This window comes from Nematolebias whitei, chromosome 16 (genome assembly GCF_014905685.2).
Source record: "Nematolebias whitei isolate Nwh7 chromosome 16, NemWhi1, whole genome shotgun sequence".
NCBI lineage: Eukaryota > Metazoa > Chordata > Actinopteri > Cyprinodontiformes > Rivulidae > Nematolebias > Nematolebias whitei.
Genome location: NC_056513.1, coordinates 16,648,390 through 16,664,867, shown reverse-complemented (window position 1 = coordinate 16,664,867; position 16,478 = coordinate 16,648,390). Strand labels below are relative to the sequence as shown.

Sequence of the window (16,478 nt, the reverse complement as noted above, 5' to 3'; positions counted from 1 at the left end):
GCACTATATAAATAAACTAAATTGAATTAAATGAGAACTGGTTCTTAATGGACCTACCTGGAACAGCAACATGTCGGTTATTCGGGGAACATTAAACATGGTGAAGATTTGTTTTTATTTTGACTAAACTTTTGGGTTCTGTTTATTGCGTTTATGATTCAGTGCAGCAAAATAAACAATCTAAAAGGTATCAGATCATTGTAATACTTGGTTTATTTACATAAGGAGTTTAATTGCTGGATGTCCGGCCCCTGAGCTGCTGGCTTTCAATAACTGTGGCCCCTGAGCAGTTTAGTTGCATAGCCCTGTCTTACACTGTCTTCTTTGTGAAGAACTTTCTGGCAGAAGTGTTTAAAAACAACAAAATTAGTCTGTGAGCCCAAAACCCTGGAAACAAGTTTCCTCTTACCTGTCGTGGTACGTCAGCAGGAATGCCTGCAAGGTGCTGGGACCTTGGCCCTGATGACATCACATCTAACCGGTTCTGCTCTCGGATCTGGAACCACACAACGATGTCACCAACAGGAAACAGCGAGTCCGATCATTTTTTTTTTCAACATTAATTTTTTTTTTCATATTTCTGCTTGATTAAGGTAATTTCTACCTTTTTTGTGCTCATTTCTGATTGTTTAAGCCTAATAAGGCAAAATTTTGCTCTCTCCACTTCCTTATGCTAATTTAAGCTTCTATCTGCTTTTTCAGCCACTTTACAGCTATTTTTTTTTTTGCTAATTTCAGGTGATTTTTTTTAAATTGACTAATTTTTTAGCTAAATTCTGCTTATTTAAACAAAACTAAGCAAATACGTGTTCTTTCTGCTTTCTTCTGCTAACTTAGTTCTTCAATTTCAGCTACATTTCAGCATGTTTTTAAGATAACTTCAGCTGTTTTTCCAGCAACTTATTTTGCAATAAGCATTCACACTGCACTTTTGCAGGACATGCAATTTCTCTAGTTAATAATAATTTTAGCCATTTTTAATTCTTATCATGGCACTTGGCTGCCTCTCCCATAGTTATTAGTGCCAGCTGGAGGTAAACAATAAACTTGTGAGCAGGATTAAATAAAGTTTCACTCACTTTGTTTCTTTTTTGCAGCACCTCACTGGGGTCTGTGTTTAGAGGGATGAACTGATTGGCGTCCTCAATCCGGATCGGAGTTCCTGTTTCGTCCGCCTTCAACCACTGAGAAGAGAAGAAACATCAACGTTGATTGTTACTTTGAGATAATTCCCCAATTATATATTTAACAAAATAGGTGATCTAAAACTACTTCCAGCTGATTTCAATATACATAAATTGCCCATCAAACTATCAGAGTTCCATAAACAAGTGTTATTATATTGGAAAATGCTCTACGTACATAATTACTCACCGCACTCCACTATCATATGGAATAACAGATTCGTACTATATCGCAATAAGTCATTACTTTACAAATAATGGATGGAGAGGAACATTTAGTCTGTTGTATACTTCATGGACGCTAATGGTTACATGTTAAACTATGAACAATTCTGTGCAAAGTATAAATTCTATCCACCCAAAGTTGAATTTTCCAGATTATTTAAAGCATTACCAAAACAATTTATTAATCAGATTCAACATATAATAGCATATCATCCTATAACCCCACAATTACCCACTTTATTTATTAATAGAATATCATTTACTGACAAAATAATCAACAACTACACAATTAGAAGCTGTCTACATGAAACTTTATTCCCTGGAAAATAAGTAAAAATAACATACTTTGCAAATTTGACAAAAAAAAAAAAAATCAATAGAAATATTAAGAACTCTATATTTAAAACTCCCCATACAACCAAAGGCTAAAAAGAAACACTTTAAAATTTTAAATGCAGTTTACCCCTCCAAAGAGCTACTAAGAAATTGTTTTAATATTGATGACAATAAATGCTGATTCTGTGAAAAAGATATAGAAACAATAGACCATATCGTCTATGAATGCAACTAAACCAAAATATTTTGGAATCACTTAGAAAGATGGATCACACTGAAAATTACACTTCCTGAATCTATTTCCAGAGACATGGTAACATTTGGAGTATTATTGGAAACAAAAAAATGGAACTCTGTTGTAATCTGATATTTTGTCTGGCAAAATTCTTTATTCATAAATAGAGAGTGCTAAAATCATCCCCAGTTTTTAACATTTTTTTTTTATCTGAACTCCAACTATATTTGAAATCTCTGAAATATATTGAAACACATGAAGACCTGTATGAAATGTTAATGGAATTGCCCACCAATGCATGCTAAACCTAATCCTAAAATATACTTGTAGTTTATTTTATTTATTTCACCATATTATTTTTTTTAAATCAGTTTTGCTTTTTGTGTTCCCATATCTAAGTCTGCCTCTGCTATGCCCCTTTTTAGATTTACACTATTGTGAATCGCCATACTTGTTTGTACATGTTTTTGATAAAAACTCCTAATAACCAGATATGAGCAGTTCACCATCTAACCACTAGATGGCAGTCAAACATTAAGTTGGAGCAGCTGGAGCTCTTCCAGTTTGAGACGTTTGCTTGGGTTTTATTCTCACCGTGGTTGTCCGGCTGTTGTAGCGCTCCTCTCCACCCTCCACGCTGACCTTGGTGTAGCTGTTGGGCGAATTGAGCCAACGTGTCTTCTCCCTCTGCTGTCGCTGCTGCAGGAACTTGAAGGGCAGCCGGGTGGCGTCGCCGTCCTCTTCAAACGTAAACGCCGTGACTGTGGCAGGGATCTCCACTTCGCTCTTGTGCCTCGGCTTCTCTCGCACGATGGGGTGTCTGTAGGCGTAACCCGTCCTGTAGCCCTGCAAGACGAGATGCAGACTGTTTTATTCTGAAAGCCTCCAGATTCATACAGGACTTGATGGAACGTATCACGTGAATCATTTGAAATTTGAGACAAAATATCAGAGTGAGAGAAATGCGCATCTATTCTGTGACCTTCCTTCTATAATGCTGATCATTCATATGGAAAATAAAGAGCGGCTGTAGGGTTCCTGGCAGCACAGATTACAGACTCATGGACTCATTTCCTGTTTGACTCTTTCTCACATCCCTCTCCCTCAATCCCCCTCTTCCTCTCCCCTTGCTTTATCCTCATTTCTCCACTTTCTTTTCTCACATTCCCACGTTTCCGCCGTCAGTTGTGTCGCTGCTGTTTTTCAATCAACTTTCCACACTCAGCTTTTCCTTTCATCTGAACCCCGCTGTCAAAGCTGACCTTTCAACTCGCCTTCATCGCCCAACTGAGCTGGCAGGACCTTTTCCGGCAACATCCTGCTTTCCATTCAGACGTTTCATCACATTCACAGCTGGGCGCTTGCTGTATTTTTACGATGAAGAGTAGAAGTGCTTCATTCACGTCTCCCCTCGTACTCGCCCACCCTCCCACTGCGTCTGACTGAGAGCTCATTGGAGACAAAAGGTTTTTGAATGACAGCTGGAGCTAGACGAATATTCATTTTCTTTGAAAACGTAGATTGAACGACTTGAGATGAAAAACTTTGCTGAAATTTGTTGAAGAATAAGTGATTTCCTTCTCAAATATACGTATACTGCCATTTTAACTGTTAACAGCTGTAATGTTTGAATCGCAATTGTCTGATTAGTCTTTCCCTCTGCAGGCGGGGATATTTTCTAACTTGGTTTTGTCACTTTGGCCAAAACTGCTCTGAACCAATAATTGCTAAAGACGTGCTCATTACTGCCCGTCTGTCTCATCAACCAGTAACATACAGAAAGTAATAACTGGATGTACATTTACAACTGATCAACTATTGAAGTCGCACTGATTCAAGATGGTCACCACAGCTAATCAACGTTAGCAAACACAAAAATGCTAATAACTCAAGATTATAAATAGCTAAAGGTCTGGGTCAGGGGTCTGCAACCTGCGGCTCTGGAGCCACATGTGGCTCTTTAGTCCCTCATCAGTGGCTCTTTGAAGCTTTGACCAAAACTTAATGAAATTTAATTGTATTGATTTTGATACCCACAACAGAAAAGGCTAGTTTTGACAGTTTTATTGTCAGATTTTTGCCCGATAACTACTATTGAATTCAATCCAATTCAGTTTATTTACATAGCACCAAGTCACAACAGAAGTCATCTCAGGACACTCACCAGAAAACAAGTTAATGACATTATTTATCTGTAAGATAAGATATAATAATAATAATAATTACTAGTAAGATAAGATAAGAACTTTATTGATCCTGCAGGAAATTGTTGACATAGTAAGTACCGGTAACTTAGTTTAGCAAGTTTCATTTAGCTGCTCCCGTCTTCAGGGGTCACCACTCGCATGAAAGACTTGGAAATTTGTTTTAAGCCGGATGCCCTTCTTGACACAACCTGAGCTCGAACCTTTCATTTCGTCCTTCATCCAAAGGACTTCATCAGTCCGAGGAGCCACAAACAAACTGAGTCCCACAAGCAGCACACTCACATAGTGGACCAACCAGTTTGCTGGTGATAAGATGGTTTCTGGGGTCCGCCCTCTCGCCGGTCGACTCCTCTGAGGCAAAGTGGTTCAAAACATGTTCAAGACTGAACAATGTTGGATTTTCTACCTGGATTATTGACCATGAACTTTGATGTTTTGAATCACTTTGGCTATGGCTGCCTCAGAGGAGTCGACGGGGGAGAGGGAGGGCCCCAGAAACCATCTTATTACCAGCAAACTGGTTGGTCCACTATGGGAGTGTGCAGCTTGTGGGACTGAGTTTGTTTATGGCTCCTCGGCCTGAAGAAGACCTTTGGATGAAGGAAACAAAGTTCATACTCAATCATCCAGGTATCAAATCCAATAAATCTCAGTCAGGTCATCTGGACAGTTTCTTTTTTATAGGGACGTTTCGCCCTCTATCTGGAGGGCTTCATCAGTCTGAGGAGTTCCAGTAAACTGTTTCCCCACCAAGCAGTAAACTCCTTAAGTGGACCAACCAGCTTGCTGGAGCTAGGATGGTTTCTGTGGGCCGTCCTGTCCTCCGTCGACTCCTCCCAGGCAGGCAGCCACAGCCAAAGTGGTTCAAGGAAGGATTAAACATCTCAGCAATAAAAGAAACCCTCCAGATGACCTGACTGTGTATTTATTTTACTTCTTTACATGATATGGTATCTTTTTGTCTTAAAATGTAAAAATGCCAATAAATGATCAAATTCATGATGTAATTTCAGTTTTATAATGCCACCCCCATTGGTCAGAAAAGGCCCCCCTCCAACAAACTCAGTGGCCCATGGGCCATCAGTTGATAACCAGCTGTAGCAGGTTTTGTGGCTCCAGACATGTTTCATTTAGTGAGCGAAGGGGCAAAAATGTCTCTTTAGATCAAACAGGTTGCAGAGCTCTGGTCTGGGTGGTAGTAGATGAGAGTCATTGCTAACAAATACTCTAAGCACTAACCTTTGCATAAAAAGTTGACATGTATAATTCACAGGGTTCAGTCTGCCGACTCACCAGATTATCCAGCATTCTCATCAGCGACTCAAACTCCAGCTCTCCCTTCTTCCACTTGTGTTGACCGCTCATGTTGACACTGTCACACGAGGCCACGGTGAACACTCGCGATTTGTACTTCTCCTGGTCCAGCACTATGAGGTTGTCCACCCCTCCAGCACACGAGATGGCATTCACCTAAAATAACAAAGTGAAGTGTGTAAAAGTCAGCTGATAAACCACGGCTCATAGAACACAAAACAGGCAAGAGGTCCCTCAGCAACAGGCGCAAACAGACGTCTTTACTCGTTTGCGGAGCTAAAGACGTCATTTAACAAAGCCAAAACCCCTACATCTACTGTAACTTTGAAAATATAGTGCATGACATAACAAATGTGTCTGAAGGGATTTATTTATAGAAATTAATCTGGATTTAAGACGGATTAATGTTTTCTTTCGCTAGGCAGGAGGAGCGTCACTTGGAGGATTCGGCACGCTGTTTCATAAAAGGATTAGACACCTTTTTCATCTAAGAACACACCAAACAAACAGGAAAATACAAATGTAGAACAATGATAGGCTAATATTATCTTCATTCATTCAACCTTTATTCATACAGGTTAATCCCATTGAGCTTCGGGGACTCATTTACAAGAGAGACACATCTTTACGCATCAAAGCATGAAATTCAACATGAACCTATAATTAATGCTAAAGGGATCATCAAGCTGAGCTTTTTTTTAATCTGTGATTTAATGAATAAAGAATGCCACAGTTATTAAATTATGCTATGATTATCAATGACAGATTAGATCATAATTCCCTTCATTAAAGTCCAAGTAGCCTGTGTTTGACTAATGTTTCCACATGACAAGAGATTACAAATTACTGAATGTTGTTAAAATACTATGGGGGAGGGGGGGGGTATGTGAAAAGCAGCTGGTGGGAGATTAGATTTACTGAGAGACCTGTTGCCCTGCTGCTCCACTGAACGTGCACTGCAGCTACGGGGGGGTGGAGGGGGCTGGAATGTGATGCTGGCTCTATGGGTGGGTGTGTACCTGGATTTCACAGGCGTAGTGGGCGTTGTAGATGAAGTGAAAGGCTTCTTCGATGGTCTCCCCGAGAGCGACCACGCCGTGATTTCTCAAGACCAAAACCTGCAAGAAACGATCATAAAGACAGCAAAAAATATTAGAGAAATTATTTGTAACCAGATTAGATAGATTCGTAGATGAACAGAATATTTTAAGTAATAACCAATATGGGTTTAGAGCAAATAATTCAACATCAATGGTTCTCATGGAACTAATAGAAGAGATAACTGCTGTTGATCAATAACAGTATTGTGTTAGTGTTTTTGTTGACCTTTGACACTACTGACCACATTCTCCTTGAAAAAGTGAATAAATATGGCATTAGAGGATTAGCACTACAGTGGGTATCCAGTTATTTGAATAATAGGAGACAGTTTGTACAGGTAAACAATGTAAGATCTGAATTTTGTGTGAATGAATGTAGAGTCCCCCAAGGCTCTGTGTTGGGACCAAAGTTGTTTATTTTGTATGTGAATGATCTGGTTGATGTGTCAGAGCTTTTGAAGTGTGTTTTATTTGCAGATGGTACCACGTTTTTTTGTTTGGGTGAAGATACTGATGTTAGAAATAATATAGGCAGAATTTGTAAAAATACAAACTAGTTTCCAACTTAATATGTTATCGTTAAATTTGGAAAAAACAAACTACATTATATTTAGTAATAGAAAGAAAACTATCGAAGTCCCATTTAAAATTGACAGTACTGAAATACAGAGAGTTAATGAAATAAAATTTTGGGGTGTTGTTATTGATGAGAAGCTGACATGGAAATCTCATGTAAATTACTTAAGAATAAAAATATAAAAATCAATTGCATTCCTGTATAAAGTAAAATAGTTTTTGAATGACAAAACTTTGTATATATTGTATAATGTAATGATTGATTCATATTTAATCTATTGTATTGAAGTTTGGGCAAAAGTATGCAAAACAATTACAACTCCTATTTTTATTTTACAAAAAAAAAAAGAGCTATAAGAATTATCAGTAGGAAGTGCTATGGTCACCCAACTAACATTATTTCATCAGTTGAAATTATTAAAATTTTATGATTTGGTTGAATATAGTATTTTACAAGTCATGTATAAAGCTCATAAAAAAATATTACCCCCAAATATTCAATTAAATTTTGTTAAAAAAAGAGTCGTTATAACCTGAAGGGAATGGAAATGTTTGTAAAACCTCCATAAAGAACTAGTGTGAAGGAGCTGCGTTGTAGTTCAGGGAATAGGATTGTGGAACTGCCTCGATATCACCATAAAAATTTATAAAACAATTTATATGTTTAAAAAGATGATTAAGTTAAAATTGTTAGGAAAGTATGATACAATGTGAAGAATGCCTCATGGTTTTTGTTTTCGCTTTGGGGATTGTTCAAGCCCGAGTTGTTGTTCGTAGTTATTTTATATATTTTTTTAAATAAGGGGCAGATATTATAAGAATTTTTTCTTCTTCTGTACCCTTTTCATTCAATTTTTTTCTTCTTTTTGATGACATTTTTTTTAAAAATTCTTTTAAATGAACGAATAAATTAAATAAAAATAAATAAACAGTCAGATTAAACAAGTTGTTAAGAATTGAGTAAAAAATATAAATTTTTATCCTACGAATACAAACTACTGATACCTGCAGCCAGTTTAGAAACAAAAGCAGAGCAGATCGTTTAACAGGACGCCCCACTGCTTCCTACTTTAAACACACCACACCCTGATAACTGGCTCTTTTCTTTCTTGAGTCCAAGAACCAAATATAGAATATCCTTTTCCTTGGATTATTTTTAACGCTGCTTGAAGGTATCGTGTGTACGTGATTAGTTTTGCTCCTCCCACCTTCGCTGTGGGCCCCAGGGCCTTCTGCAGCTCTATACGCTCCTCCTGGTCATCCAGGCTGCCCTGGTAGCTGTAGTACGCAATGTCACCCAAGATCAACGCCTCCTGAGAAATGGGCAGGATGCCGCACTTCATAGATGACACCTAAACACGAGGCAAGACAGTGGTGCATAAAAGCAGCAAATTATTTCAGAGACATATATTTCAGGTTCAGGAGTTATCTCTGTGTTATGATCTTAGAGTCCTCCAGTAAAATAAAGTGTCAGCGAGCAGCAGAAGCAGAGACTGAACTGGACTGTTGTTTGCTTGCAGGACAGCCAGACGCGACACAGTTCGGTGCAAAGTGAACTTACAGCTGCTGTGGCAGGCGTGTGCACGTGTATGATGCAGCGGATGTCTGGCCGCATGGAGTAGATGGCAGCGTGTGGGCTGAAACCTGCGGGGTCAATCCTCAGGTTGGTGGAGCCCTGCTCGATCACATCCCCGATGATGTTCACCTTCACCTGAAGAGACGAGAACAGCGGAGTCTCAGCGGAAGTCTGCTTTGGATTTGGTTTGTTTTAATTATTTTTTACTCCAAACTGCTGTTAAAACGGGATAAAAGACATTTAAATACGGGCTATTAAACTTAACGGGAGCATCTTAAAAACGTTACTAGAACTGCGTTCCTCCACCTGTGTAATATCACTAAAATTAGAAACATCTGGCTTAAAAGTGATGCAGAAAAATTGGTTCATGCATTTGTCACGTTTGGACTGGACTATTGCAATGGTTTATTATCTGGGTGTCCAAATACTTCTTTAAAAAGTCTTCAGTTAATCCAAAATGCTGCTGCCAGAGTCTTAACTGGAGTTACTGGGAGAGATCATATCTCTCCAGTTTTAGCTTCTCTCCATTGGCTCCATGTCAAATTCAGAATTGAATTCAAAATCTTACTTCTAACCTACAAAGCCCTCAACAACCTAGCTCCATCTTATATTACAGATCTTACAGTTCCATATTTTCCCAACAGAGCACTTCGCTCTCAGACTGCAGGTTTACTTGTGTTTCCTAGAGTTTCCAAAAGCAGAATGGAAGGAAGACCTTTCAGTTATCAGGCTCCTCTCTGGTGGAACCAACTTCCAGTTTCTGTCCACGAGGCTGACACATTGTCCAGTTTTAAGACTGGGCTGAAGACTTTCCTTTTTGATAAATCTTATAGTTAGTCGGCTTGGTTTCCTGACCTATTCCTTATCCTATGCTGCTATAACCTTGGACAAATGGAGAACAAATTGACCTCATTTCATTAAAGAAATAGTTTATATTTGTCCAATAATAATAACAATAGTCAGGTCATCTGGACAGTTTCTTTTTTCTAGAGACATTTCACCCTCTATCCAGAGGGCTTCATCAGTCTGAGAAGTTCCAAGTAAACCATTTCCCCACCAAGCAGTAAACTCCTTAAGTGGACCAACAAGTTTGCTGGAGATAAGATGGTTTCTGGGGGCTGTCCTGTCCCTCGTCGACTCCTCCCAGGCAGGCAGCCACAGCCAAAGTGGTTCAAAGCAACAAAGTTCATGCTCAATCATCCAGGTACCAAATCCAATAATGCTCAGTCAGGTCATCTGGACAGTTTATTTTTTCTAGAGATGTTTCACCCTCTATCCGGAGGGCTTTATCTGTCTGAGGAGTTCCAGTCAACTGTTTCCCCACAAATTATTAATTATTCTTTCTTAACATGTGATTTCTGTCTTTTTGTCTTTCCTTTTAGAGAAAACCTGATGGCCTCCATCCTGGACCAGTTATTGTGTATCTGTTCCTCTCAAACCCAGCTGGTTGAAGCAGAGGGTGGCTTGTCCTGAGCCTGGTTCGGCTGGCGGTTTCTTCGAGGGAGTTTTTCCTTTCCACTGTTGCCTCTGTGCTTGCTTAGGATGGAAGACTGTGATGAAGGGAAACCTCAAAGCAATCTGTTAGCTCGTTAGATAAATAATCTCATTAACTGACTATATGTATATGACTGTTTCTGTTCAGTGCCCTGAGATGACTTCTGTTGTGACTCGGTGCTACATAAATAAACTAAACTGAATTGAATCTTGATGGCTCACCTGAATGGAAGACTGTTTAAAAACTGAATAGGCACAAAACCAGATCCATCCCCACAAAGACGTTTAATAACCTCCTTAATGCCAACCAGGCAGACAGTGACACATGTCAAAATGAAAGAGCATGACAACAAAAAATATCAACAATCTTTGTTGTCTGTCTGCTTCTCTCAATAAAATGTCATTATCAGGAAACGTGATACGATCAGGGAAGTGGACAAAATGCCCCTTACTTAGACAACTTCATTAGCAGCCAGTTGGCAGTTATTACATTAACTGACAGGAGAGGAAAGATTTAGAGGCAAAGATAGAGCTAAAAAGACTCTGAAGGGGGAAAGGAGCCAGATAACCGGTGCACAAGTATGAAAGAAAGCCAGACAGGAAGTCGTTGATTTTAAACCTGAGCAGAGGGCGATGCCAGAACTGATTGCAGATGTCCATCAAATGTAAAATCAAAAACCAAACTGAACACTAAACTTCGGCTGCAAATATGGAACACCATCAGAACCACATGCTGTTCTGGAATAAAATCCAGAACATGCCAGCTCACATTTCTCCTTCACAATATAAGATGGATTATACAGGACTACAGGAAATGGTATCTATCTATCTATCAGCTTGAAGCTAAAGCAAAAAACCAATGAAATCAACCCGAGCTGGATGATCTATCAATGAAAAAGAGCCGGCCTCGAATTTGGAAAAGGTTTAAAAGTTAGCAGAGAAAATTAAAAAAAATCATTAGAAGTCGTCATCAAGTTGATTTTTTTTGGATTATTTGAAATACAAATAACAACCAGCAAGCTGGCTCTAGAACATCACAAAACTTAAAAATGCTTTTCAAATCTTTTGCAGCAATTTCTATTTTCCTATATCGTTCAATCAGTTTGACTTTAGCTGCATTCAATACCAAGTGAAACGCACATGTAAAGCAACAGTTCCTATATGAACAATTTATGAACAATCAATATCTTACCTGTTAGATAGTGCTTTAAACTAGCTCTGTTGGAGCAATTAAGTTTATTTCAGACAGGATTAAAAGCTAACGGCTCATTTGAATGAAGCCAAGAACAAAGTGGGTTGCAGCCATTTTACTACCGTCAGTTTTACATTATGCAGTTATTTAAATCAAATTCCAAGGTCATTTGCAATCCTGCAGCTAGCGGCTGGGATTTTTCTTGCAAATAACCTCAAAAGTTTGTTTAATTAGCTGTATAACATAAAAGTGGTGGCAGTGTAAATGTGAATAAATAGCATATGTACTGTATGTACCAGTATGAAATGTATGAGACTGAAGTCGTTTTAAGATGGCAGCCAGCCACTTTGCTCTTGGCCCCACTCATGCTAGCTGCTGTTGCTAGCAGCCAGTGTAGCCTGGCATACTTCCAACAACAATTTCACAATATAGCTATATATCCTTGAATAATGCAAAACTGACAGTGACAGGAGTGTAAAACGTAAAGTGCTCCAAAGTTTTAAGGATTTGAGTTATTTTAAGGTGAAAGCAGTTCACTTTGGTATTGGCTGCACTCAAGCTAGCTGTTAGCTCGTCAGTCAGAATTAAACTACTGTATTTTTCGGACTATAAGTCGCTCTTTTTTCATAGTTTGGACAGTCCTGCGACCTATAGTTGGAAGCGATTTATATAGGCCTACATTTTTTTCCCTATTCATGATGCAATTTTTGACTGACGCATTAAATGTTCATTCATTTTTACATGAACCAAAGAGTGAATATTACCAATTTTAGCCACGAGAGGGGCCGTCTAGGCTTTTTGCCCTATTTGGCTTTTGAACTATTTGTTGTTCCACTTCTGCTAGCGAAACCGAGGATGGTAAATTGCTTGTCGAACTCATTGGCTTGTTCTGTTATTAAGCCTGTTCAGGATCCCAGTTATGTTCTGTGTGTTATTGTTATTTCAGATTAAATGTCTGTTCTTTCACTTTGTGAAATACACTTCTAAATAAATGCAACTTAAACACTGAAGCAACTTATGTTTTTTTTTCCTCTTCATGAGGCATTTTTTGACTGATGCGACCTACCTGTATACTCCGGAGCGACATATTATCCGGAAAATAAGGTATTTCTTCAAATTGAAGTTAAAGATAAATTAACAACTGAAAATATATTTATTGTTCATGCATTTTCAGCAGAATCACACTTAAAAAAGTCTGAACCATACATTTAATGCTTATTTCACTTATAAACAATGATTTTCACTTACATTTAATGTACGTATTTCTAAAACTGATTAACATTTGGAGCCAACCCAATTCATGATGGCCAACACAGCCAACTGGCCTTGGAAAATGCAAAAAATCGCTATAATATTGTCAATTTTACACATATTGAGCTAAAATTTGATGTGGCAGTAGCTGAGACTTTCACTTAAAGGTGCCCTTTGTGACTTAATAAAACCAATCCAGAACTGCAGTCCAAAACCGAAATGAGCCCTCCAAGCAGCAATTAGATACCTCTATCTCAGAAAAGACAGACAAATGCTGCACTGAAAGACTTCGTGATGAAACATTTAATGTTATGCTGAAATGTACACAACGCAGAATAACATGCACAATAAAAAGAAAGGAAGGGAAAGACCAACACAAGACCTTTTCACTTATCAAATAGTGGGTTGCTGCTGTAATATGGTTCAAAACAAGTTACAATCTATCTTAGATATTCAAAGATTTTGAAGCAACTTAGCATTGGTATTAGCAAACATTGCATGCAAAAAGTTGAGTTTTTTACTATAAAGGTTGACATGTCACAAAACAACAACTTTGTTTTGTAATGCTCTAAACGAAGCATTTGTTTGGCTATTAATCTTTAACAAAGGCTCCATTTTGCAACAGATGCATATATATTAGAAAAAAACTTAAATCTGCTCAAATATGACAACAAAAAGTCCAAAGTTTGCAAGTTAACTAATGCAGAAAATCCTGAAATACGTCCCATACGGTGCTCAGATTTTGAACTAAAGGATGTTTCACCACATGACGACCTATCGATCCGCCATCAACCATACGCAAGTGAATGGCATCAGCCGAGCGGAAGTAATTACGATCATATTTGTTCTCCACAAAGCCTCAGACAGATGGCAAGCTGTCGCACATTGATTCAGTTACATCACATGTCCAAAGCAACATCAGATCACCCTGTCACGTCCTTCAAATCAATGCCTGTCCATCAAATATAGTGAGAAATGTGGCCCAGCTAATAATATAAATATGCAAAGGGATGTTTCAGAAAGAATCTGAAACATGACGCTACTGAGAAACAAAAAGAAGCTAATGGGAAGAGTTTGACCTGAAGATCTGAGTGTCTCTAATATTATTTTGCAGCTTACGATGAAATACTTTAAACTGAAAACTTTGCCAAGTCAAATAAAACACACACAAACTAAAAATAAAAATCCACAGAATATACTTACTGGTAATAGTTTTGTTTTTCTGTTTACTCAGATGACTTCACCTTCATTTCAGAGTTCAGACATGTCGAGAGGGAACGGCAGATGGAAGCTGACCAAAGATAACCGCACACACCCATATGACCCCAACACAACCCTAGGAGTGTGTTTTTCTGAATGATATCCTCCTAAACAATCTTAACGTTTCTTCACTTTCACTCAACCATGTAAACAGAGACCCAAATGCACGAAAGCTGGTTGAAAGAGAAGAAGGAGAATAGAAAGACAGCCGAGCAATCAAACCCAGAGAGATCAAACCTCAGTGCCAGGAGTCATGATTCTCTCATCTCTGAATTTGTTTCCTTCCCTTTCATACAAACATGCTTTACTGTCCAAACACAACAAACATCAATGAGCTTCATTTTTCAAAAGCTCATATAAAAATTAAAGGCCTATCATTCCTTTCAGAAATACTGTTATATATCGCCCGCCGTCTTTCATGCCAGGGTTTTTGACAAAGATAATCTTGTAAATAACAAAGTTGTACCCAACTTTTATAACATAATGTGTATAAATGTATGCATTATGAATGATTCTCAGCTACTACCACATCAAATGTTAGCTCAATACGTGCAAAATTGACAAAATTATAAGGGAATAAACTATGCTGCTAAGAGAACCTCACTGCTAATAGGACCATGCTGCTAACAGTAACAGTGTTTTTATAACACTATTTTTTATTTTTATTGCTGTATATTATTGTCTGTACTCTATGTTTGTTTAAAACAGGTCTTCTGTGAGATACTTTGTACTTATTCATCCTACTAGCACTGTTGTATTCTACCATGCAGTTTACTATATTTCTTTTGGACCTTGTATATGTTGCATTTCTTTTTCACTTTTGGTGCTTTCTTTTGTACTTCGTAGCATGCTTTGGTATTTCTTTCTTTTTTTTGTGTGTGTGTGTGTGGGGGGGGGTGTTTTTGGTGAGTCAAGATGTTTTTTCTCGTCCTCAGCATTTCATTGCTACTGCACCAAATATTAGGTAAAAATGTGCTAAACTGACTTAGACGTAGCCATTTTTGTGTTTTTCAACGTCAGCCATCTTGACTCTAACTGGCTGTAAAAGTTATTTAGTTGAATATGTACATTCATTAAATACTTGCTGCAATAGGCATTAAAATATGTACACTTGTTGATGAGTTATTTGCCAGACAGCCAAACGCACACACACAAATCCATAATGGCACTTTCAACTTCGGCGTCTGGTGATAATCTTTCACACCCAATAGTGATTTAAGCTTTTATCCCAGAACTTTCTTGACTACTTTTGCTAACATTTGCCCAACTGTGTTGCTTGTATGATATTCTGATGTTAAAAAAGTAAAAATAAAATGAATAAAAATAAAAAAGAAGAACAACACAACCTGCAAAAGGCTGTCTGATTTTTATCAGTCTGCCAACTCGTTCTGCAGGTCAGACAGTAAACATTAACAAGTTGAAAATAAAGCAGGAGAGCAACAAAACACACTGCTTTTTCTAACAAACAAGTATATGCTGTCAATTTTTAGGTGAGTGGTTGAATTCGAATGAGTAAAAATACCAGCTGGTGTGTATGCCGATGTTCCCGTCACTGAATGATTTGACTGGTTTGTAGCTTTTGAAATTAGGGTTTTTCTGGACTAGAGTCGAACAGGGAATGCAAGTAAACCTTAGTGTTTTTGGTGCAAGACATTAAAGAGGGTAGGAGTTACACTGTGTATAAGAACAGAGGCAGCTTTTTATGTTTTGCTTGTCTGAGGCAGCACCGAGTGTCAGAACATGACGGACGGAGGGAGGGAGCAATATATCCACCACCAGGCACAATGATGGAGCCAGGGGGTGGCCACCATAGAGTAATCTTCAGTCACCCCAATCATTTAAGGAAACTATACTTTTAAGAAATATAAAAACTAGAAAGCAATGTTTCCTCAAATGATTGGGGTGGCCAGTTGTTAGAAAAAGATCTGTTACACTTAAGTTGCTGACTTAATAAAGAACCACAAACTCTGGGCAGGTGAAGATTTTAAACTGGACAGAGTACCATCATACAGCGTCACAGAATGAACCCCAAACCAGTTCTTCTGTTGACTGTTACAACATCATCATAACATTTCAGTAGGTGATATTCGTCTCTAACTTATCTGCAGATGTAGGCGTCAGGGAGACGCCACTCAGAACAATGTGTTCAGTCCAAGGCAACCTCCAGGCCAAGATAATAAAGTTGTTAAGTCAGGCAGGAGGATAAGATGCTCTCAGGCACAATTTAAAAACATTCACAACCCACATATACATATACATATATATATATATATATGTATGTATATATGTAAAACTGTTCAATAGTCTTGGGCCTTCTTTGTCGCACCTTCCTCTTTATGATGCGCCAAATGTTCTCTATAGGTGAAAGATCTGGACTGCAGGCTGGCCATTTCAGTACCTGGATCCTTCTCCTACGTAGCCATGATGTTGTGATTGCTGCAGAATGTGGTCTGGCATTATCGTGTTGAAAAATGCAGGGTGTTCCCTGAAAGAGATGACGTCTAGATGGGAGCATATGTTGTTCTAGA

The 16,478-nt window shown here is 38.3% G+C and overlaps 1 protein-coding gene across 1 annotated transcript in view; it reads right to left on the bottom strand.

Annotated features, from left to right (window-relative positions):
• add3a (adducin 3 (gamma) a) overlaps positions 1 to 16,478 on the bottom strand; it is a gene marked incomplete in the record, with an annotated part of 59,157 nt that overhangs the window by 13,089 nt on the left and 29,590 nt on the right. The window contains 7 exon segments of the mRNA XM_037689730.1: positions 410 to 496; positions 1,080 to 1,184; positions 2,575 to 2,826; positions 5,481 to 5,657; positions 6,521 to 6,619; positions 8,386 to 8,529; positions 8,739 to 8,888. Coding sequence (XP_037545658.1) covers positions 410 to 496; positions 1,080 to 1,184; positions 2,575 to 2,826; positions 5,481 to 5,657; positions 6,521 to 6,619; positions 8,386 to 8,529; positions 8,739 to 8,888 — 1,014 coding nt within the window.